Source organism: Aspergillus ruber, assembly GCF_000600275.1.
Source record: "Aspergillus ruber CBS 135680 unplaced genomic scaffold scaffold00027, whole genome shotgun sequence".
Classification (NCBI taxonomy): domain Eukaryota; kingdom Fungi; phylum Ascomycota; class Eurotiomycetes; order Eurotiales; family Aspergillaceae; genus Aspergillus; species Aspergillus ruber.
In genome coordinates this window covers 76,592-100,871 of record NW_024467323.1, presented here as the reverse complement: position 1 = coordinate 100,871, position 24,280 = coordinate 76,592, and the positions used below count along the sequence as shown (strand labels likewise).

The window sequence follows — 24,280 nt, the reverse complement described above, 5'->3', positions numbered from 1 at the left end:
GGTAAGCAGCCTTCCCCCCTCAAGACATCCGAATCCAAACCCTAATAACACAACAGGATGGGCAACCACTTCAAATCAATCATCCACCGCGTCTCAAACCTAACCGGCCAAGTACGCTACACACATACCCTTTGGTTTCGGTATAGACTATGACGTTACTTTCTCTGTTCTTGAGAGCTGCGTATCAAAGGAGTATCCGGCGTGTATGGCACCGGTTAAGGTGAGTGAGGTGAGTCTTCCTCCTTTCTACTTTGAGATAGGCGACGTGTAGAGACCAATTCAGATGGGAAGTATATACGTAAGAGGCTAAGGGGTATGCAGGATATGATATGGTGTGCAGCCGCCGGATGCGAGGGTGTGGAAGGTTGGCTTGCTAGTAGGAAGCATTGATGTTGGTGTAGTTGTCGAGGTGGAGGATATGGGGTAGTCACTGAGACTGATTATGCATACAGATCCCTTGGGTAATGCTTTGGATTAGGGCAGAGCTTCGCTTCAGCCGAGATACCCATTCCCAAAGTACAACCTACTTTGTAGAACAAGATCGGGTTCGAGTGAACGTAAAATCGAGTCGCATATGTATCCAGAAACGCTATACATAGAAAACACAACATTCCTCCCATTTTCACAGAAACTAGAACTCAAAACACATTCGCCATGAATTAAATCCCATATGAAACAAGGTGAGACATATATATACCAAGCGTTAAGCGTAAACCAACCATTAACAGAGAAAACAATAAACCAAATCGCCAGCCCAAACCAGGTATCATAAATAACAATCAAATAATGAAAAGAAACCTATACCATCCATATCACTCCAACCATGAGAAAACATCAACTCCCGCAACAGAAGAAAAGAAAACAAAGAAAGCTTAGACGGCCAACCGTCTCTCCCAGTTAGTCCCATCAACCAAACCGTAATTGCCCATTTCTTCCTCTGTCGGAATCACAATGCCTCGGAATGGATCCAACATGTTGGCGTGATCCTCCGGCGACATGTGTAGGTCCTGAAAGGCGACTCCGTCGTCAGAGCCACCGGCCATGCTATCTTCAGAGTAGCTGAGGACGCTCTGCGATGCCATCTCCTGCTTCAGAGGAATGTCGCTGCTCGTGGCCGACCACGCCTCCGGAGACAGACCCTGCATGTCCTGCAGTGCTGTCACGGGCATGGAGGTCTGCGGCTTTTGACCACCATACTCAGCGGTTATCGAGGCAAATGGGCCGGTGTCTTCGCCGCACTCCTTGCCGCCATAGATACCCGTGAAGATGTTCGAGTAGCCACGATCCATGTCACTCAGCACAAACTCCCAATCTGCCACTGTGATGGCGCCGTTGGAAACATCAGAAGGCCCCGAGCAGGACATGGCCCGCGAATGGTTGTCATACATGGTCGACGAAGGAGCAACTGGATACGCGCCTTGATAGTGAGGGCTATGGATGTGCTCGGGTTGCACCGACGGGAGGCTGGTCTGGCTGGAGGAACGAATATGGCGATGGTCGATAGACGGGCTCGCACCGCAAATGGTGGCCCGGCGGGACTGCGACTCCTGTCTCTGTCCTTGGTTGGGCATGCTGGCTGCCAAGCGTTGCTTCCAGGACTGCACCTGCTTCTTGGGAGACTTTGAAGATCTCTGAGCCGCTGCGCTCGTGTCTTGGGCTTTCGCGGCGCCTTTACCACCGTCCAGCAAAACCAGGGTACCGGCCACGTTGCTGAAATCATTTGCCGCGGACGCAGACTCAGACTTCAGCTGGTCGATGATAGTGGAAAGCAGCTTCTGGCTTTCCTTGGCGAGTTTGCTGTCTCGCTTCAAACCCAAAGTTTGCCACAGGAGACCCAATCCGGACATCAAGACGATTTCCTGTCGGTTCATGCTGACAGAAAGGCAGAGACGTCGCTCGTCGAGAAGCTCCAGAATCTGGATAATGTGCTTGCTCGAGTCCGACACTGCCAAGACCGAAGGAGAACGGATTTGCTCATCAGCAAAGCAAACGGCGGGGCGATGGACCAATGACCGGATGTAGTAGTACACCAAAGACTGCAGAGGTTAGTTATCAAGCATGGCATTATAGTTTAAAATGCACTCACCAGAAGCGGCGAGCGGCTACTCGTCACATTAGTGGCGGGCCTGTCTTGAGCAAACTCCAGGCGCAGGTGAGGAGGCAGGTTCTGCGCCCACTCATCCAATCGGTTCGAGGCGGCACGGAGCTTGGAAACATAGAGGTCGTATTCCGATTCGGAAGAATAAAGATCGCACAAAACCGTGTTCAAGATTCTCGAAGCGGCAAAGAGGGCGATTGCACTGGACAATCTCGTAGACTCGCCAGGCAGGGTGGGCAGGAAACCGGTTTCGGTAATGTTCTCATCGTCAACGTCCTCGGGGTACTCGGTACGGATGTCCTCCTCCCGCAGGAGGATCGGCAGACCAGTCATGGCCGCAGTCAATCTGAAACCGTTAACGGTGAAACTCGGACGGAAAGAAAGTTTGAACATACCGATCCAAGACATATTGGCACCAGAAGATCTTCTTACGCGTCTCACCAACCAAGGGGTTGCTGATGTGCTTTTGGCTCTGATGCAACCGCAGCTGGTGGCAGATGCCAACCGCAATACCTCGGTAGCGCAACAAACTAGTGTAATCGGCCTTGGTCATACAATGGATCTGTGCCAGAATGAAACATTGCAAAGTCGGAACGGAAATGTCGGTGGAGAGCAGCTCAAGGGTGGAGGTCCAATTCTTCTCGAAGAAGACGGGGTCCTGGTTGGTCCTCGACTGGACGGGATTAGTTTCCACACTGCCACGAGGGAGAAGTTTGACGGATATCACATACAATCGAGGCCAGCGCGGCAATTCCAAAAATCAAATTCAACTGTGCCAGGTTATGAGGAGTGTTTTGCATAGATTCAGCGTTTGTGAGGTATTGTTCGTACGCCTTGAGGATAGTCGGACGGTGGACAACTGGATAAAGAGGGGCCCATTCCTGGAAGTAGATGTTGATGAGCTGATCCGAAACCAGCCGAGGCGGTGTTTCGATCGTCTGGTGTCCCCGAATATGGCAAACGGCGGGCGGGGATTGGGTGAAAGATTGTGTTGAGGCCTCGGGAGCGAGTTTTCCTTGTTCGTTCAATTTGCCGGTTAAGGCGTCTAAAGATATTAGCGGTGTGGATCTCGACAGTTCAGAGGACTTTCGGTACTCACCAGTAAAGCCACGCGTGCTGGACAATCCACTGGCTGTCGGAGCATTATCCGAGGAAGCCGTTGATTGTGATGATGGCTTCACGTGAATAACTCCTTCGGCCGCGTCGGAAGCCGCCTTTTGAGTAACACTATCTGATGGCGAGGGCGCCTGCGGTGATCGTGAGGCAGCCTTCTGTTTTTGCTGTTGCTGCTGTTGTGATGGGGGTGAAAAAGAGTATATCCGGGACAACACATCAATCTTCTCGTCCTTCTCATCCAACAAACTCTTCAAATCGCGCGTTTCGCACTCCAACGCTCGCACACGTTCCTCGAGAGATTCTGTGTACCCCCGAGGGAAAGCTCGACGACTGAGCTTGTCGCTGGTTTTGCATTCAAAGCCAACATTGGCGCACTGCGAACAGCACGGTCGGACTCCGTCGCAGCGGATCTTCTTGCTTCGACAGCGATCACAGGCCTGGGCGATACGACTTTGACTGCCGCCGCCGACTTTGATGACTTTCATAGGCAGGATTCCAGGCATTTTGGAAGTCACCTGGGCATCCGCTGGTATGTGGTATAGCGGATCGTATATGGAGATAAGTGTGTATAGACTCGAGATTCGTCAATTCGTGACAAACAGTACAAACAACTCTCTTTGAGAGTAAAAATTAGGAGAGTGGAGAGGATCTAGAAAAATAGAAGCAAGAAAGAAGATGAGAAGAGAGGAGAGAGAAGAGAAGAAGAGGGAGAGGGGAGTTACAAGTAAACCTCCGCCTGACTGGGAGAACTCCCGAACCGGCCAGGGGCGGCGGGTTTCTCTGGGCCACTGGAGTCACGGGTGACCACGCGAGCCAATCAGAGGGCATCGCCCCACATGATTCGCTGCCATCTGGAGTGTAATGACCGTATTGTAATTTATACCCTGGGTGAGTGCTTGGAGATTCTTTTCTTTATTGTTGTATTCTGCTTGTGTATAGATGGCAAGAGACAACAGCACCCCTGTAACGGTGGTAGTATACTAGTGGTGTTCTATACTCTGACTCTGGTGCACTCAACACGTACACACAATCCTCAAACCGCTCACGACGATCTTGATTTGTTGAGGATCTTCATCCGCCAGTCGATCCAGAGGGGTCCAAAGCCATGGGAACAGGTTTTGTGCACCGTATTTGTACGGAGTACTCTTGTAATATAAATGAATTCGGTAGATAGCGAGAGAAATCCGGGGAACCTCATGAATTGGCGGGATCAAACCAAAGGCAACATTTTACATCTCATGACTCTGTCAAGTACATTGCATAGTGAATCTCACGGTACAGTACATGGTACATGGCATCGCACATGGTTGACCACAGTTGCAAGCAAAGCATCCGACTTGTACCGCCTTGGCTGGATCATAGCCATATCATCGGGCCAATTGTCAATTGCCACTTCCCCGGTCGTTCGCAGCGCGGGGGATCTGAGTTTATTGCTCGTTTATGCAGAAACAAGGATGTGATGATGTATGTAGCCTGCTTATCTTCATCATCCATACCGAACTATTGAAATGGTCATGTTACTACCAGACTTCTGGTTTTCCTTTACTCTCCAGACAGAGTAATACTCCGTACATTATCATTAGTCCGGACTATGGAGTACAGTAATGCAATACAGTCTCCAAATTTCGTGGAGAGAACCAAACAATACTCCCACGTTGACCAGCAAATCACCCGCCACGAATTGGTCAAATAGACTCATGTCTTGTAATCTGCAAAGTCGTATTGGGTTGCGTTTGGGCCACCTCGCGAGTTATTGCCGACCCCGAGTCAGCACCGAGCGAGTTTGGGCCGAGAAATTTACGGAGTGGGGTTGATCTGTCTATCAGAGTTGAACTAGGCAGGTCGTTTCGTGTTCCGTATTCTTGTTCTTCGCGTTGCACGGTACTTTGTTAAGGCAGTATATCCTAAGAGTGTAGTTAACTACATACTACTATATATGGTGTCTGTATATTTCTACTCTGTAATGACGTCGCGGGTATCAAGCCTTGTGGGGGTTCTGCATCGAATCCCTCTGGCCAATCATATGGGCTAGTTTACACGCCTTGCCACATTGGGCCATGTCGATGGTCTAGAATAGACGTATTGGGATTAGCGCTAGCCGATTCGGTGGGGGTTTCGTTTTCTCGGGAGGCTCCGGACTGTATTCGCTGTAGTACACATAAACGCTTCCTGATCGGGAGTTTATTCTTGGATTTTCCCCCATCCTCGGTAGTTGTTTTAATGTCTCACTAGGATAACCTTGGGGTATGCCACACTCTCCCTACTGGGTACCTCGGAACATACCGCTAATTCTAGTGAGCCGTTCAGACCTCCGGGTCCTTTCCGACTGCGGAGAGCGAATTGCTCCGAGGACCCCGGGGTATGGAGTATGGAGTAGGTCATGTGTTATGGATGGTAGCATCATTTGGGCATTGCAATAAAGCCAAGTTTCCGCGAATGGCTGCGGGTTCAGATTTTCGGGTTCGTTGCGGTGAACATATATGATCTTGATATCTCCGTGAACAGTTAGATGTCTATGGACAAAGACAAAAGGTTGTCGAGTCACTACAGGCAGAGCATTGATTTTCCATACTACAAATATTTCTTGCAGACGTCATACTTGCTCCAAACAAGACCACAGTGACTACTAGCATCGCTGATACCAACACCATGGCAACTAACCTACAGAACGACGAAGAAGGCGCCATAGCTATCCATGACGACAGCACTGATAGCCTCGCAGTACAGGCGTTATCGAATCCGTCCAGTTACTACATGTAAATTTGTCTTTGGCGACAAGGGGCAAACGCAACGTCATGTCGAGAAGGATGAAATCCGGTCTGAATGTTCACATTGAGCGGGGTTCTCCTTCTCTGGAGTGATGCCCATGAATCTGCTAGAGTCCCAGAAGCTCCATGGGCGCACTGGTCATGGGTCCTTTTCGAACCTTTGAACGGATAGCCTGGGAAGAACAGGGGTTCCAGTTGGCTTGCTGGCTGGTACTTTTGAGATCAGGTTGATGAAGTGGCGAATGAGACTAGAGCAAAAGGAGTACGTGCTGAAGGACGACCTGGAGATGGTGTTTTGGGACCTTCTTGGTGACATTGAATACACTGTATAAGCCAATGGCTCCAAAAAATGAGCATAACTGTTGTTACTATTAGTTCTTATCATTCAACAATCAATCCTCTGCAAGTAATACTCCGCTTTCAACTCTTGGCACATGCCAAGACCGACGAAGTAAGCAATCGTGAGATCGACTTCTCCTCGATCGATCCCCAGCAGACATGCTCAATTCATCCACCTCCAATCCATTGTAACCATTGCAATCATGAAGCGTGAACATCTCTCCATCGAGAGTCTCCCCGCCTGGGCACGACTCAACGGCATCTCCGTCTCCCGTATCGCATTCAAACGACTTCAAATTGATGGAACCGACAAAGGATCTGCAATAATAGCGGAGGGGAGACAGGATTCTCACAGCAAAGACGTACTATTGCAAATTCCCTCCGATCTAATCCTTTCGTTAGAAGCGGTGGATACATATGCCAAATCCGACCGTTATCTCCGCGAGGTCTTGGAAGCGGTCGGGGGCTTTGGAAAGGTACTATGTCTCTTATCTAATTGGCATTGACGTTGTGCCTACATTCTGACAGATGTACAGACGGCAAGGGGCGCAATCCTTATCTTCCTCCTAATCCAACTCTCCTACTCGAGCCCGGACTTTGCGAACGAATCCCAACGAATCGGCCTCTCGAACCCATGGACCGAATACGTCAAATTCATGCCCCCGTCGATTCCCCTGCCTACAACTTATACAGACGAGGAACTGGAGCTCCTACGTGGGACATCTCTTGCGTCAGCGGTGGATGCGAAGCTTGCCTCTCTCGATCGGGAATTCACAAATCTACGAGAATTCACGGACCGTATATCATGGTGTCATAAGCATTGGTGGGGAGAGGAGACCGGGCGGTTGACGCTTGAGGATTGGAAATATGTCGATGCGGTGTACCGGTCGCGCATGGTGGATTTGCCTGGAATTGGGCATTCGATGGTCCCGTGCGTTGATATGGCCAACCATGCCCCTGAGAATGCTGCGAAAGCGCGATATGATAAGGATGCAGATGGGAATGCGGTTCTTGAACTGCGTGGGGGGAGGGAGCTTTCGCCTAATGAGGAGGTTAATATTTCGTGAGTCCCCTTTTTCGCGTACTTTTCCGATCAGAGCATTGATGGGTGAAGGTATGGCGATGATAAATCGGCATTGGAGATGATATTCTCCTACGGGTTCTTAGAAGGTGAACGAACAGATGCGAACTCATTAGTACTCGACGTGGACATCCCCGACGACGATCCCTTGAAACCTGCAAAGAAATTATACTGCAAAAAGCCCCCAGGCATGCGCCTCAACACAGCACCTGGCTCAAAAACCACCACCTGGGACAGTTCCCTAGTCTGGTGGGCTTGCGTCAACGAAGAGGACGGTCTCGACTTTAAGGTCTTGCAAACAACCACCGGAGAAAAAGAATTGCGCGCAGTATGGAACGACGAAGAACTAGGAGACCCCGATGACCTCGCTAGCCTGATATCGGTAGACCCGCTCTGGGACGTCATCCAGTTGCGCGCCGTCGTACTAATCCTAGAACGACTGGAAACACAACTACAAACCCTTCGAACAACGGAAAAAGCAATCGGCGAGATTCGCCGTGAGGAGAAAGAAGATAACTTGCGGCCTACATTCCGGCCTGAGATTTTTCGGACTGTATCGAAGTTGCAGCGGTTAGAGGGAGATTTGTTGGAGAGGGGGATTGAGGATCTTACGCGAAGGGTAGGTTGCGCCTACTTCATTTCCTGGACTGCTCTATATATACTATGTGTGCTAACTTGCGCAGAGACAAGAACTGTTGACATCTGAGGTGGTTATTTCGTACCTCAGCCAGCAGGCTGCGGAAATGGGTGAGGATTTCTCATGAGTTTTGCATACTGCATTCATCTGGGCATTCTATTCTGTGTATACATTAAATGGTTCGACGTAGTCATGAATCTGCATTTTTTGTTCCTTCCAGAGTACACGAAGCTGGAAGTTGCAATCATTAACCTGGACACTGTACAATTCAACTATATCAATATTGAACCTGTCACCGTAAGCAGTTATAAAAATGGAAGTTTCTACAATGGAATGCGTGAATGCGTTTGCATGTCTCACATGACCTAGCCAGGAGCTACCACTATCCCATATTCTTTCGTACTTCCAATTATCCTCCTTAACCCACTTTCTATCACTATAATATCTCCATCGAACTATATATTCTTATTATATATACCCATGATATCCATGGTCCAGAAACCAAATTCAGATTCAGATCCAGATTCCGCTACGATGCTCAGTATATAATCAAAACGAAACATGCCTCCTATCTCACTATATATCCTCAACTAATTTATATCAAAACCATGTTCATGACCAGGACAGATAGCGCCCTCCATCATCGGCAGCCTTACGAAATGCCAACATATCATAGAAACAATAAAGATGGGCAAGGCAAAAGATGAAAAATAAACCTTGAGTGCCATGGATAAAGAGGGAGAGGCTGGGCACAGCATCCAAAGCAGCCTCCGCATATCTCAACGGGTCTTCTTGGTATTGTTGATATGTATATATGCAAGTCATGGAACGGGGGTATTAGGATAAGCGCTCGCATTGCGCCTCGACCACTCGAGCAAAGAAGACCTGAAGAATCAACTGAAGGAATTATAGAATCAGGTAGAAGATATGACGGCGATTGAATGGATGAAAGAAGCTTGTCGACGAGGGCTTGCAGCTGTCTCGAAGTCTGGACGCACTAATGAGGTATATCATGATTCACCTTACTTTTTATATCAGTTCCTTGCTGAAGGTAGCAGACTTCTCGAAGCGCAAAGAATACCGGTTATGCTATTCCCCGACGATAAACGCGACTTTGGTATTCAAGACAAGAATGCCATGGTCCTTTAGCCTAGCGGCCGTTCTTCTCGAAACAAATATTCTTTTACCAAATCCTATCGCCATAGTAGGACCGAGCGGAATAGGGAAATACTATGTCGTCTTGCGTTTGTCGTCCTTTACCGTGATCTGCCGCGGAAAACTCGTTCTGGATTGCAGAAAAGTGCTGGGACAAGGCATATGTCAAGCCTAATTTCACCGATGAGGTCCCAACAGCTATATATGCAGTGGTAACGACACGGCATAGATATTCAGGGAATGTATGCTGCAGTTGTAAAACCAACGAATTAACTATATTGCATCGACCGGTTTACAACTTTCATCGACGCAGAATTGAAGGAATTGAGATCATAAGAATTCGTGATTTCAACTGGCTAGTCAGCTGGAAGCACCTTTCACTGGGGAAATGGATCTGCTGAGCAGTCGGAGATTTTATGGTTGGTGGGAAAGTGTTTCCTTCCTGCTGTGACCGGCTTTCGACCAGATATCAAGATATCGATACCGCCAACTATAATGACATACTTCCAAGTTGATATACTGCACATGGCTCATATAATGCCAGAACCAATCAAGTTCGCTCCGATCAAACCGTGCTCTACGTATCCGGTGCAAAAAACGGTGCCTAGGAAAGCGTCAGGTGTGAGTTACTCATTATTAGACTTTTCCCTCTTAATCCAAATTTATGGCAATTTCTTTGCCGCTACAGAGTGCCGGGGCTGGCATGAGCAATGCATGCCATAAGAGCGCACAGAATTCAATTTTCCAGCACCCTCGGTACAGGTGGCAGAGTACGCAACATGACATGTGGTCAAATACTTAAAAAGAGTCATTCTAGGGATGGTCGAAGCCCGAAGAAGAAAGACAGTTTGCAACTATGTCCCTTAATGAGATGTGCCTTTACTTGTGCTTGCTCAGTAAAACTTCTGGGAACGTTTCCTGAGGTGACAGACATCAACGCCGCTTATCTTCGGCGTGCTGCTGCCCTCTTGGCGAACCGACACACCCATTTGTGCTACTCCCACATCCGGCTCGCCTGCTCCAAAATTGGGATGAAAATGAACGATGCGTCGGCCAAAACACATCTCTTTTGTTCCATCATGTTGTTGCCAATGGAGACAACATTGGAAGCGCCCAAGGCGGCTGATAAAACGAAAATGTGGCCCCGATTGTCTGTTCGACGAAAAACTGCTGAAGATCCTCTCAGAATCTATCGCTTCGTACACATGTCGTTAAACGAATTGGTTTCACTCGAACATCTTTTGTTTGGATATATGGCACGTGTCTGCGGACTGAAAGCGTCGATCTTGCTACTCTTAAAGAAGCGTGGAAAAGGAATGGCTCGATCATCGCCCCCCAGCTTATAGGCTGATGGGAGAGTTACAGAATCCTTGACGTCGTGACTGTGGAGTTTGGCTGCTACTTGTATCATCAACATCGAACAAATGGAAGGGCCAATTATGGCTGGCTGTGGTACTGTCTACTTCGACCTGACTCTCGCTACCTTTTCGTGTCCTACCCATACTACGCAAAGCATGCAATCTCTGGAAATCGCACTTGGTTCAGGCACATAGACGTTAATGTCGCCAGGGCTGCTGGGACTTGGAGAGTGGGTACTTGAGCGACCAGCTCACCATACGATGCCTCTGGATACTTCAGAAACTTACTATATCATATTACCAACAAGGATCAGCAATTAATGTCCGTGAATGACCCTTGGCGTGACTTTGTATAGGATAGATAAGCGATGTAGGGGATACAAAGAAGGGCTTGAATGCTGCTGGGAACTCTTCTTTAGATTTTATTTAGGAAATGGTTTCTCTCAACTTGTCGTTTTGAGTCGACGATTGACATGAATGAGTACTATAGTAAATGAATGTACCGATATGATGACAGAATGCTCGATGACATCTTGAAAACGACAAAATGCACCAGAAGTTGAGCCGAATTCAAATGGCGAAACTGGCACAAAGGCAATCAGGGACTTGTGCAAAACACGCCGGAGAAGTCATTCAATGGTCAACCATATAATTCGGTGAACTCTACAATATGCGAGGGCACACATCAATGATATACGAGTATATTTTTGAGCCACTTGGTTGGGTAATAAGAACCAGTGTCTGTCCAGGTACATGACCTAGAGCTCTTCTAGTCGGTTGCTTTACGCTACCTATAGGTACTTGAAGGCTCCCTTCGGCAAGTTTGCTAACACTGGAACAACATGCATGCCGTTGGATTCACGAAGCTATCTCTCTCGGTGACTAAATTGGAGCTATTAGTCTATAACTACCGTACAGTGCATGGTCACATCCGATAAGCACTTGGCTGAGCACTATTGGCTATACACTATTTTGTCACACAGAAAGTCGCTCGATGTGACCCGATCACATACCTTAACGTCCTGCTATTGAGAGACTATTCAAGCTTTTGGTTAATATATTGTTCTTGATTTTACAACCCCGAAACAGATGAAACCTCGCCAGAGTATTGGGCAGCATCTTTTCACATGATGCATAAAACCATAAAAGAAATGTACTCATAAGATTTTTTTTTGGACTAGACCTATGCCCACAATTGACTCCCATTGCCCAAAGCAAAAACCTCAAGATTGCCGGGAACATGGTGGTAGAAATTTTTCCATACTCGGCTTGATCGCATAAGAAATCAATATTGTCTGCCTCCTGGAGCCCACTGGTAACGATCTGGAAGCCGTCAGTAACATGCCTGTCAATGAAACTGCTACAGCCCCTGCCTCTACTACAAATACTGGAGACCTTAGTAACCATCACTAAGACTGAGGCCCTGACAACCACTGCAAATATGACTAGTAAGAGAGGTGCAACCCATGAATCTGCAATGGAGGCTGGGGAGGATCTGGGTACTACTGGCAGATACCAGCCAGTGGCGAACACACATACTGTAAATGACAAGGATGGTGCTGAGACCAGTAACCTTGTAATTGATATAGCGATATCTATTCGAAACAGCATGCAGGTTTAAAACCACTTGTTTGCCGTCGAATAGACTCTTACCGGATACTATATGAAGTACCCAGGATCATTAGTGGAGCCGTTTCATGCCAGTGCCATCTAAAGAGGCCCATGGGCTAGTTGAGCCATTGGCATCAATCAACTGGAACGACAGATCTGGTATTTTCCCAGTGTACATCCCCTGACACACAGACACTGGATAGACTTGTCTCTAGCAAACTTACTTTTTCGACCCTCTCATAGCATCACCCGATATGGGACGCTCGAATTGAAGCTGAATAGGGCTCAGCAGGAATTTATTTCATCTGTCTGCGTTTGACTAGGAGAGGGCCATCCGGTCATAGCGAGGAAACATTTGGGTCTCTACAGAGCCCAGATAATCTGGCTCGGACAAACAGTCGTATCAGTAGCCTCCTTAGAGGTAAGTGATTTCCACGGTCGAACATATCTTCTAGCACATTTTTAACGAGCCAGGTAGAACACTGCCATGTTGCAGGCAGGCACTGAGTGGGCGAGGAGAGATACTATACTGCACACATGCAATCTTATCTGCCTGAAGATCTTTGCCTCCTGAACTCTCACATCTCTTTTGGATTACGAAGGCTCTATGGAGCATTTGCCATCGACGAATGCGTACAAGAAGCATGTCGACAGATAGCTTGATATAAACTTCGTATACTTCTGCGATAGGCGCGAGTGGATTTGGAATGCTTTACTTCGTCTCAAATTAAGGACTAAAATCGTTGTCTCAGCCTTATTGATGATAGCATCGGTAGCTATATCTTATAAGATGACACGGAAAGAGACCTTGATTTGCTACTCAAAGGCTGAGGATTAGAGCTGATTTATAATTTGGTGGACTCGAGAGGGCTGAGCTTATACTTTAGATCATATCGAATTGCATTCAGTAGTGTGAATTCGTGCACACCCAAAATACATGGGAAAAGAAGATAAATTTGGGGACTCTTCACGTGGCACCCTTACAGCCACAAATGTATGCTATATGCCCAAATTTATGCCAGTCGTCCTCACCGCATCTCCAGGTGCCCTGCGTTGCCATTATCCTTTTGAGCAGCCAAGTACGGCTTCGCTTGAGAGGAAGGGGGTCGCAATGTAATGGTGTGATTTTGGCAACAAGCTATGTTCTGATCAACAATGGCTCACCGGAGGACCAGGCCATTGGGGAGATGATGGCACTCGTGGAGTGCAAACAGGAGAGAGGGTACCAAGTAGCTTGGATGAAGAAGAGACCAGACCAAGTAATGGAGGGGCTTCTGCAGTAAGGATATCAGAAATTCACCATTTACATGAAACGTCTGGCCATATTATCACAGGCGTGCAATTGCATTTCAAGATCTCGACCACTTGTACCTATCATCCTAACCTGCGACTTTCCATGAGACATCATGGGCCAAATACATCCTACACAACAGAATATGCAAGACATGCACAAGCTTCATACCATCTCATCCATCACATAATGCTTGTGGATCTGTCAGACATGGTGGCATGACCAGTCACACTTGGAGTTGCGAAAATAGCCGGGTGGAATGTTGGATGGAGCGCCAGCTCTGACCGATAAAGTCCTTTTTGGTTTCGCAGTTCTGAACAATTGTTAGATATCCTTTCGACGAAAGAATCTTACACAGGCACCTTCTTCTCTGGAATAACCCAGATTGCTTTGTCGCTATTTTAGCAGCTTGGGCAACGGGCACCGGGCATCTGGATTACAAGGCACGACTCGGGGAGGTCGGTATAATTACAAGTGCTTATCAGCGTTATGCCGATTAAGGGTTGCCTTCGAAAGGTTTCTTCGCAAAGAGCACCGCCTAGGCACTGTGTGGCTGATGACGAGAAGCTTGAGACTACCAAGGGCTACAACAAGCCAAGCATCCTAGATTGGGTTCTGTTGAATATGAATTCTCGGCAGAGAGCCAAACAGGCTTTCAGTCAACTACCATTTCAACTCGCGACACCAGCCTTTCCTCCCGCTTTCTCTTTCTTTACGTTTCACGAATTTCATCCAGATCTGAAAATCATATTTGCGTCATGAGGAAGTTGCTAGAACGCGTTGTCAGACTACAAGTTTATCTACATCGTGGTGTTGAACCTGAAGCTGTGGACATGACCATCTGGACTACAGATTTGTATTTTGGAAAATTACGTCCTACGGCTTGGAGATTAGCTACCAGTCGCAGAGGTTTCAAGGCGGCTAGACACCACATTCTATTGCATTGCGAGAACAGCTGAGCTACGATCTCACAAGCCCATGTCGAATTGTCATCAAGAAGTTAAAATCAGGTTAGCATTAGCAAGGCATAGCAATCTAGATTGAAGTGCATCAGGCATTATAAAGTGCGAACCTAGTGGACAAAGCGCACTCAGGATGTACGCGAGTGCACGACATCATTTATACTCGAGCATCTTACATACAAAGACAAGAACAGCTTCAACAGTCCAATGTGGAAAGACAGAAGACAGGCAACAATAGCCCATTCATGGATGATCGGAACTCAAGGGTAATTAATCATTTACGATTTTATCCCAAGCTAGTACATCAACCTAATCCAATACAATATATTCTGTCTACCTTATGAAATAAAAATGACTACCCCATAAAATCACTCTTCTCAACATCGTCTGCCTCCCCAAACCCATCATCCTCCTCCTCCCCCCAAGGCCGTTTTATCTCCTCCCCAGGCCAAATCTTCTCATACAATTCCCTCACAACCCCCCACTCATCCTCATAATCCCAATACCCATCACTCCTCAACCGAAACTCCCCCGGCGCAAGCATATACGCCCTGAGCAACACACAAGCAACAACCTTATCATACGGCCTCCGGTTCGTCTTCACATTCCACTTCCGATTATCCCTCGACAGGATTAGATCTTCGTACCCCTCATCTTCGGCGCCGTTAAGTTTTATACCCTTTTTTATGTCGATGAGTGGCGGTTGGGGAGGGATTTCTTCGTCGGTCGTGTCTTCTGCGTCTGCCGGGGTTGTGGTTAGGGTGGGGTCTTCGCGTTGGAGGGGGATTTTGGCAGTGGAGATTATGGAGGGGACATCATGGATTAGTTGCGGCCAGGCGCGGGTCCACTCGGGAGAGTCCCAGTTTTGGATGCGGTAGTAATGTGTGTATCTAGCGCATGCGTTAGCATGTGCGGTGCAGGGTCATTTTGAGGGTGCTTGCCCCATTTTCTTTTGATACCAGTAACTCGTTCTGATAGTAAGTCGAATCGAAAGTGACATACTTGTAGATGCCAGTACAAGACATTTAACTATAGATCTATCTAACGGCTTTCCACTCCGTCGGGTCCATAACCATGATCGAACAATGCATCATCTAGCCACCACCATAGCTAAATGATGGATAACTAATTACAGAATATTATTCAAGTACATTCAAGTCCTACCATACTATTATAAACCTCCATATTATATACAAGTACACCGTACTCGCGAATATGTAGTCTCTTAAGCATGAATAATAAGCATGTGGATCCCGACCGATCCCAGTGGATCAAAACACGCGCGATGATATCATGATCCGCTTCGCTACACAACCCGTAACTGAAATCTCCGTATTTCAATACAGTGGCTTTATTGTACTGTATTACAACACCCATATGTATACGATACATACGATACGTACGCATATGGAGCCTCGATAGAACAGAGCACAGGCATGATGGAGCCGTTTTTTCAGGGGTCAGGAGATAAGTACGGAGTACTATGCATATGGTTTGATATATGGGGAAATTTAACTAAAGATAGTTTATTTGATTTGAAATTGTCGGGGATGTAGCTATTAGCCACTGCACCGCCATAATCCTACGATCCGGGGTAAAGCTCAATTACTTGCAAAGTGATAATAATTATTAACATTCTATGTAAGCTATTTGTACAATTCCCATAGTATACAATCCCCAGTCTTTGTACGAAGAATCCAGTCTGTACACCATGCCGACCCAATGCAACACAATGAACAATCTCAGGCGTACATGCAACACCTGCAGAGCCAAACAATAATATAGTACATAGAAGGATCAGCGAAACGACTTCATAACATGATCATGACAAGAGCCAGTCTGCCTGCCCAAACGCGGTTTTTTATGCAACACAAAAGCGAAATCTAATCCCAAAATGCAAAAGAATAAAATAATGCTCGCTTGCGACCCGAAAACGAAAAAAAAATGAAAATAAAAATAATATAAAAAGACATAAAAGGGAAAATCATTAAAGCTCTAGGGAAATTGAAGTGACGTAACGCGTGCTCATCGTTTTCCCCGTAGATGTTGGGGAACCCACTGACGTCATTGCGGATAGTTCCAGGTCAGAATTGAAACGGAAGGTCAACCCGCAGATCCGGACCCATCAGCGATCTATTCCCCAAATAGACTATTCATGACGTCAAAGGCTTTTAGGTTATCCACATTGCGTCATAACATCGATCGATCAATGCAGGACGCTCGCTCGGACCAAGAGGGACTTTACTCTCTGCCTCTGCGTCGCTGTTTGCCAGGCCAATCGACTTCAGGGTGTACCACTCGCATATGCCGTGTCAATGCATCGTTCCGCGAGAAGGTCTTCTCCTCAGTACAGAGGTGACAGCGGACCTTCTGCTTACGTGCATTGTGGATCGTATCTTCGTGTCGTGTCAAATCGTAAGGTCGAGAGAACACTGAATTGCATGGCTTCCCCGTAGAAGGGTTGACTCGTTCGCATTTGTGGGGGCCAGCCTGGGAGTTGCGGGCCGATACATCCCGCGTCAGAAGGTGGCCACCGGGGGTGGTCTGGCGATGAGCTTCACGCTTGTGCTTTTGAAGCTTATTGGGCGATTCAAATCGTAAGGTACAGCCATGGTAGGTACATGTATAAGTGCCGCTGTCAGAAGACGTATTGGCCGGTCGCGAGAGGCCCTTGACCTTAGGAGGCGCTTGCGGCGGTGACATCTCAGTGCTAGGAAGTCCTTCGCTGCCAGTCGACTCCAGGCTTGGCAGAGACGCAGGGAATTCAGGGGTCTGCTGCAACATGTTTTGCTGCGGCTGCTGCTGCGATAGGCGTCGCTCATGCTGCGGTGCTGCCTGAGGAGCTGCAAAGGGATACTGCTGGGGCACTCCTGCAGTCGGATACTGACTGGGGTACGACTCCATGGTGTTGAAGTTTTGCGGCTGTCGGAACGATGAAGAGCTTTCACGTCGTAGCTGGCCCAAGGCATCACCCAAGTTAAAGTCCGATTGATTCGTAAACAATGGAGGCATGGCCGCATCCTCGCCCTCGTTGAAGTCCAAAAGCGCATCCTTAGGGGACATGGTCTTAGGCTCCCCTGGGGCAGTCGGCTGGGGCATGTGCACGCCGTTCTGGGGCATTGGAATACTGGTGTTGAGCTGCGACGACGGCTGCAGAGCGGCGTTGGAGAACTCTACTGCCAGAGGCGAGTTCTGCCGGAATGGAGATCGTTCACGGTTGATAGACTGTCGTGCAGACAAGTGGCCTTGGTTGGCCGCCTGGAGTCGGTCGGCAAAGACGTTGCGGTAAGGGTTGAGCATCTGTTGGGCGCCGCTAGGCTTCTTGGAAACCTGCGAGGCGGGCATGATAGCCGTGTTGTAGAGTTCATCTTGGTAGATGTCGGACATGGTGCGATTCAACTTCGGTATCCCCATCGTGGTCCCATTGTTGTTGAGGTTGTTATTGTATTCTGATCGCGGATCGAGTTGTAAGTATTCATTCATCCACGTGTCAACACCGAAAGATAGGTCCTCACCATTGGCCATCACCTTAGACGCATCGTCGAGATCGTCGTAACTCGTCTGAGGAGTCACTGGGGAGTTATGGCTGACAGTCGACACTGAGGGCGCCAGTGAGTGATCACTGCGCTGGTGCTGGTGCGACCTTTGCTGTTGCTGTTGTTGTTGTTGCTGTTGTTCCAACATGGCATGTCTCATCGCGATCTCTGCATCCGCATTCCCATTCTGCGACGATGGGTCGTAGTTCTGGAAAGGTGCTGCAAGGAACGAGTTCTGGATGGGGGTCTGAACGGGTGTGGGAAGCGGCTTGGAAACGGGCACACTGCTACTGCTGGATTTCCGATGGGCATTCTTCGTGTTAGGCGATGGTACCTGAGGGAGGCCGTTTGCTGAGATATGAGCCGGGCTCAACAGCTGCAGGTTGCTATCCCAGCCGTGGTTGTTGGTCACAGGTTGCTGTTGCGCTAACATGGAGGCGTCGTCAAAGAAATAGGGTTGTTGATAATAGTGGGACGATGGTGCGAGATAAGGTTGCGAAGCAGGTGGTGACGTAGACTGCTGGATCTGGATGGAGGGGTTGTAAGAAGATGAAGGTGTCATCGAAGGAGCCTCGTAAAAAGAGCTGTTGTTGCTCTTACCGCCGGCAGTCGAATGGTCAGTCGCGACCGGATTCGAAGGCGACGATGCCGGCGAGGAGGAAAAGGAGAAGTTGGGCGATGGAGGCGCAGAAGAGGGTGGAGAGACGAAGTGAACGTCAGGATTATATTGGAAAGGAGACTGCAATTGAGGCTGGAAGCAGGTGTCGTGGGGAAGATCGGGGAGGAAGTGGTCGTCTTGTAGGATGTGGACAGTGTCGGGATGGTAGACAGCGGAAGATGGTTCAGTGATGAGACCCTTACGTACAGTCGTAGGGTAAGTGAGCATAATGTATCTTGTTTCGGTGATCCACACGGAGAGGGAGTTTGGGACGTCAGTGTCCGGGGGAAGAGGAGGAGGGCGAGAACACGGCGAGTTTGCCACCAGCTCAGCAAAGGAAATTTATAGGCTGGCACCACCGGCCCTTAAGCACCAAGAAATCCGACGCGTTTCTTTACGAGCTGACCCGGAAACCAGGTAATCAAAGGCGTCTGGTCCGGATTTCAAAGCACACGGCGTTGGAGGCGGAAGACTCTGGAACCGTCGGGGTTAACCAGAGATCCAATAGGACAAAAGGAAGCGAATCCGTGGAATTGGAATTATCTGGGGGGATTCTTGGAAAGTCAGTCCTGCTTTCTTGGCTTCAATGATGAAAAAGAGTCGGAAAAAAGCTGGTAACTCTTCTCTGGTTACTCGTCCACAAAACCAAGGAAAGGCGTCTTATGTAATAAAGGAGGGAAGAAAGATAATCACTTACCCTTTTGGAGATAGGGTATATCAAGAAAAGAATGAATTTTGAGAGTGATTATGTGAAGGTCATGTATAAGGAGAGGAGAGAATGTATCAGGATGATGTGAAGTTCCGGCAAAGAAGGAAATCGGTGGGAGATATACCACTGATCGATGGACTATGACATCAGCCTTGGCGCTTGACTGCCGTATCGCCGAAAAAAATTAAAGGAAAAAAAAACGAAAGTTACGCTGAGTCACTGGTAATAATAATACACATAACATAACATACCGTACGAGGACCACCCACAGCATGCAGAAGACATTCCTCATTGGTTCGGCAGATATCGCTCCACCTGATTATCCTTGAGGGGTCAATGCGGTTGACTCCCAACACACCAGCCACGATACGGTAATATTGACTATACGTGTTCCGCATTAGTATGGAGTACATTTTTGATGGTTATTTTAGGCGCAGAGTTAGAAGCTTGTATCGCACTAAAACCATCCCGAAGATTCTCGGTTGTTCCGAATTTTTTAGGGCTCTGCCGTTCGTTCTGGAATTGCCTACGTTCTGCTTTCTTTTGATTAATTGACTGTAAAGATGATAAAGGATGCAGTGGAAATTGAATTAGGCATCAGGTCGCACACAAATCTTTTTCAAAGACAGTACTTCATCGTAGTGGAACTCCTAGTACGGAGTAGATGACTCAACTCCACCAGAATCAGAACACAAGGCTGCCAATGAAAAACAGAATCATCGACTGAGCCACATATTCAGGAGATCCGATCTACAGGTGGCAGCCCTTACTGGTCGCATTGGACCCTGTGATTCTCCTTTCAAAGTAGGGCCGTACGATGACCCTTGTAACAGTACTCCATACTGTATTGTAACAGCACAGCTTTCTTCACATATCACTAGCCACATATTAGTGCTGCGCCACATATGGCTGATGAATCAACGGTTTCCCGGTTTCCCCATATCGAATAAACATTATTGATCAACCACGTTTATCCACACGACACTGCACGATGAAAAACTCATTCACGGATTTGACCGCGACAGCTGTCCTTGGCAATCCTTCATGCTCGAGTACGAATGGCCCTTGCGGCTGCATCTCCATGTGAGAACCAGGTCACCAGCCACGTAGTGATGATCTCGGAGAAGTCCCGGAAATATTTTCTCCGATGATGCCGAGCCGGTTGTCTAGGCCGAACTATGCATCTGCACCGTCGACTCTCACGGTCAGTCCGAGGACATGCACGAATACGGAGTACGCAAATCACGGAGGTACATGCTCCGGATACTCGAAAATGGTCGAATCGATTAACATTGCCTATTTCAGTTCGTGGGTGGAAAGTGATCGCGAACCAGGTCAGCTGGCTCCGTCTGATCTGACGATGCTACGACGTAGAGCAGACGGTCTGTGGTCCGGCTTTGTTGAGTCAAGACGGCTCAAGAGTCGTTTTGGGATAGTCTGCCTGGTCTAAAAATGCAGGAAGGTCACATGTGACTTACAAGCACGGATTACTCCGTAGCATCTGCCTGGGGAAATACAGCCCGGAGATATATCTCTGATTGACAAGATGGTGCCACCTGCACACTGCAAAGCCTACACTTACAGCTGTCAAATTTCATGTACCTGGACCGAGAACCAGGTGAATATAATCCATTGACAGCTGGAAACTGTGGCGAGATGGAGACTTTGCGTGGAGCCAAAGCATAGAGGCAATACCCTATAGCTAATAAGACTGACTATACCTGCTCCTGCGTCTTCAGCCTGAGCGAAGCTGAACATAGTCGATCTGATACAGATGGCACTGACCTGGCCATAGCGGAAAAAATCCGGGGAAATTGATATACTACTTTGTATGCTACGCACGGAGTACTCCGTATTTCACCCACGAAGGAAACTGTTGACTCGTGTACAACTGCCGAACTCAACAAAAGCCAAAACGGGGAAAAACAACAAGGACATTGCCGGATGCCGATTACAGGTCTATTTTCACATTCCTTCCGATTAACCGAAGTCCAAGTGTCAGCACTCTAAATCCCAGACAAACTGCAGGATCAGGATTGTTGGAATCTGCAAAAGAACAAAATTTTCCCTTCCATGCTTACGCTAAACACGCATCGGGTTCAAACTCGCCCCGCCGATTGGACAGATCCCCAGCACAGCCACTTGAGCCGGTAACATTCTCGGTATTTCATGCCGTAATAACGTATGTAATGGCACCGCATACCCGGAAAAACTTAGCGTCGGCCTTCACCGGCCACACAACCCTTCGCTTGGGTCTTCCAAGGCCCTTCTGGAAGCTTTCTAATTTTGTCCTGCATATCAACCGGCCAATAATCGTGGCTCGGTATCGGTTACGGAAAATGCTCGGTCCGATGTCACTAGCAGTGCAGTGCAGCATCGCATTACAGGGATTTCTTCCTTACTTTGATCGGCCGCCTTTCTAACACCTGGACAGGACTAGTGATGAAAAGATTTTTCACGCCGTCGCATTGTAGCCTGATAGTAATCTCTCGAATTGCCTAGAACCCTCGGCCAATTGTCCAGATCAGGCTGTGCAAAAATGAATGGAATATCTCCGATCAATGTTGATACTGATAATGAATCCTGTCCGTGGTACGTCTTATCGGCCCGGTCGATCCTCCTCTTTTCAGTAGTACGGCTATGCCTGAAGCGCAAAGAACGGAATACCCCGTGCTCCGTGCTCGTCTACAATGCCCAATCTATCCTTGAGAACGATCTGTCAAGGGATTGGGCACGATTATTCGAGGGCTGCGTTGCCCAACCTGCAATGTGTAGAGGCTATGCTGATGTTACCCCTTGGGCATTGTATTCTTGTTTTGGACAGTCTAGGTTAGGTTTCCTTTCAGGGATATGGAATGACTAGGTGGATTGAGTATTCCGTAGTCGCTCGGTTTAGCCATTCTTAGCAGGTCTTTTTTTTTTTGCTTTCTTTTTTCCTTGGTACAGTTTGAGTCACTATGACTGGTGATGGTATCACATGATCAGCATAAACCATCACCTGACCAGATATATTTTTATCGATTCACCAAGTATACACTAGCCACAAACCATCTATGTTTTCCCCCTAATACAATATGCTAATTGCCGAATAATACAACTAAACAAACCACCCCAGAAATACACTCGTACTCGCTAACACAAGTAAAACATGTCTCTTCCGTCGTGGGGGAGCTATTAATAGATCGCTAGTCATGCTACCAAGTTTTTTAGTTGATAGTTAGTGAGTACTACTGTTTGTCTGAAATACGACTATTTTAGTTGGTGATTACTATCTAGAGGTATTGGTGTTACGTGGTACGATTGGGGAATAAGTCAGTATCGTCGTAAGTTGGGTTGTGTTTCATCGCGATTGCTGGGTAAACAAGACAGGACGAGTCAGTGATGCTAGGTACAATTGTATTCAGGTAGAATGGCTTGTTTGCTGCCTTGGGTATTACAATAGGGAGTGCACGGTGTTTTGCAATGTATGCGGTAAATTTAAAACGGTTGACTTCAATTTAGTATAATCAATTGCTTACTGTCAGCACAATCGGAAAGAAATATGGATTTTTAATAAGTGATGGTTCTGGAACGCTTTGATGAATTCCCACACTGTACAACAAGCCCTTTTTCTTATAGTGCTTCTGGCTGTCCGTTATGGGCTGCCGTCGATATTCTATCCCAATAGAACCTATGCATAGGGCCCTAAAGATATCTCCAACGACCCTTTCTAATTATATACTTTCCATCTAAGTTATACATTCCCAACCAATACTTCTTCAGCACATACAGCTCGATGAATGCAGCAATGTCTTTCAAGGCACGCTGAACTCGAAGCAATTCCTTTTTGTTCTCCTGTTACACCTGGAGCTCGATTTGGTAGGTTTTCCGCTCGTCTACAGACAGGCCTCTGACCAAAACAGCATTGATTTTGATGTCAGATGCCAGTAGCCGGGCAGTAACAACCGACAGACAAGACAGGCATATCGGGGGGAGCCCAAAACAACCGTAGCGTCGTAGCTGCCACCTTGGGTAGACACACCATAAAATTCATGCATGGATTCGAACATCACTAGAAAACATGTCAAACCATTGGGTACAAAATGGCAAGCATTATACCAAGAAGGGAGAGTTTAAGTACGTATTCAATTTACCATCCTGTAAAAATGAGGCCTTCTCTTTGGCCATGGTTGGGGTCCTTGGTCTTGGTTGGCAGAAACGTTCTAAAACTTGTTGTTTCGTCCTTCTTAGGTGTTGAGGGTATCAGAGAGTTTCCCAGTCTCGCACTATGTACTCATTTTGAACGTGATGGATTGAGGGTGCGTTACACGGCGTGCATATATAGCAGGATGTTCCATCCCTGAGGGCTCAATTTGCCACTGACCAGTTTGTTCCATCGGTATGACGGCCCCAATTCCCAATTCACCGATCAAGCAACCTGGGTGTATGTATGACTGGGCGCCTTGAGCCAGGCTCCTTTGTCGCGTTGAACTGTTTGAGATTGTCTTTGTCCGCCCAAGCCAGGATGCCAACATCACCGCTCCAAACCGCACCAAGCAATTCTCCAGCAGTTCGCAGATAAGTCTGCCAAAATTCTCCCTCCGCTGGGATTTATATCGTCTTAGTTTCCATGGGTATATTCTATGCATATTGAAATGCAGGTACATGGTGAAATGCAAAATCACTGAACCTCGTTGGATGGCGCTTGCGACAGAAAGCGGACGTCATAAAAACCCCAAAAGATATGTTGTCAAAAAGCTGCTTGTGGGCTGGAAATTTGCTTACGAATTTTATGTCCCAAAGGACGTCGCCTTTTGTGGGTGGTAATGCTGCAGAAGGGATGGCTGTGTCTGGGGATAAGCTGATGGTATTTATTATTGGGGGTATTATCTCATACCACCGAACGCCCCAGATTGAGTACTTTGAGATCTTTCTAAAATGAGCTGGACGACGACGAGAGCCAGTTGTTGGTCAGTGACGTG

General features: G+C 47.6%; 6 protein-coding genes across 6 annotated transcripts; 3 read left to right on the top strand and 3 right to left on the bottom strand.

Moving 5' to 3' along the window:
• Positions 1-542: 542 nt before the first annotated feature.
• On the bottom strand, positions 543-3,943 carry facB (C6 transcription factor FacB/Cat8). Its single transcript, XM_040786951.1, has 5 exons — positions 3,198-3,943; positions 2,830-3,143; positions 2,494-2,771; positions 2,087-2,444; positions 543-2,036 (listed from the first exon to the last, which is right to left on the bottom strand). Exons 1-5 carry the CDS (start codon positions 3,715-3,717, stop codon positions 873-875), a joined length of 2,634 nt encoding a protein of 877 aa, XP_040636024.1. The 5' UTR covers positions 3,718-3,943; the 3' UTR covers positions 543-872.
• Positions 3,944-3,985: 42 nt separating this feature from the next.
• On the top strand, positions 3,986-4,605 carry EURHEDRAFT_190548 (uncharacterized protein). Its single transcript, XM_040777906.1, has one exon. The coding sequence runs from the start codon at positions 4,051-4,053 to the stop codon at positions 4,369-4,371; it is 321 nt and encodes a 106-aa protein (XP_040636023.1). The 5' UTR covers positions 3,986-4,050; the 3' UTR covers positions 4,372-4,605.
• A 1,919-nt stretch (positions 4,606-6,524) lies between these two features.
• Positions 6,525-8,166, top strand: EURHEDRAFT_462807 (SET domain-containing protein; the record flags this gene model as incomplete). The annotated part of the gene is made up of 4 exons (XM_040784830.1): positions 6,525-6,797; positions 6,858-7,384; positions 7,436-8,021; positions 8,086-8,166. 4 exons carry the CDS (start codon positions 6,525-6,527, stop codon positions 8,164-8,166), a joined length of 1,467 nt encoding a protein of 488 aa, XP_040636022.1.
• A 1,451-nt stretch (positions 8,167-9,617) lies between these two features.
• EURHEDRAFT_190454 (uncharacterized protein) lies at positions 9,618-10,759 on the top strand. The gene is made up of 2 exons (XM_040777905.1): positions 9,618-9,815; positions 10,012-10,759. Exon 2 carries the CDS (start codon positions 10,061-10,063, stop codon positions 10,538-10,540), a length of 480 nt encoding a protein of 159 aa, XP_040636021.1. The 5' UTR covers positions 9,618-9,815; positions 10,012-10,060; the 3' UTR covers positions 10,541-10,759.
• A 4,066-nt stretch (positions 10,760-14,825) lies between these two features.
• Positions 14,826-15,305, bottom strand: EURHEDRAFT_421171 (uncharacterized protein; the record flags this gene model as incomplete). The annotated part of the gene is made up of 1 exon (XM_040783341.1): positions 14,826-15,305. A coding segment is annotated over one exon (480 nt), but the record flags the coding sequence as incomplete, so codon positions are not given.
• Positions 15,306-16,657: 1,352 nt separating this feature from the next.
• Positions 16,658-18,838, bottom strand: EURHEDRAFT_462630 (stress-regulated transcription factor RPN4; the record flags this gene model as incomplete). The annotated part of the gene is made up of 1 exon (XM_040784815.1): positions 16,658-18,838. The coding sequence occupies one exon, from the start codon at positions 18,836-18,838 to the stop codon at positions 16,658-16,660; it is 2,181 nt and encodes a 726-aa protein (XP_040636019.1).
• Between the last annotated feature and the right edge of the window lie 5,442 nt (positions 18,839-24,280).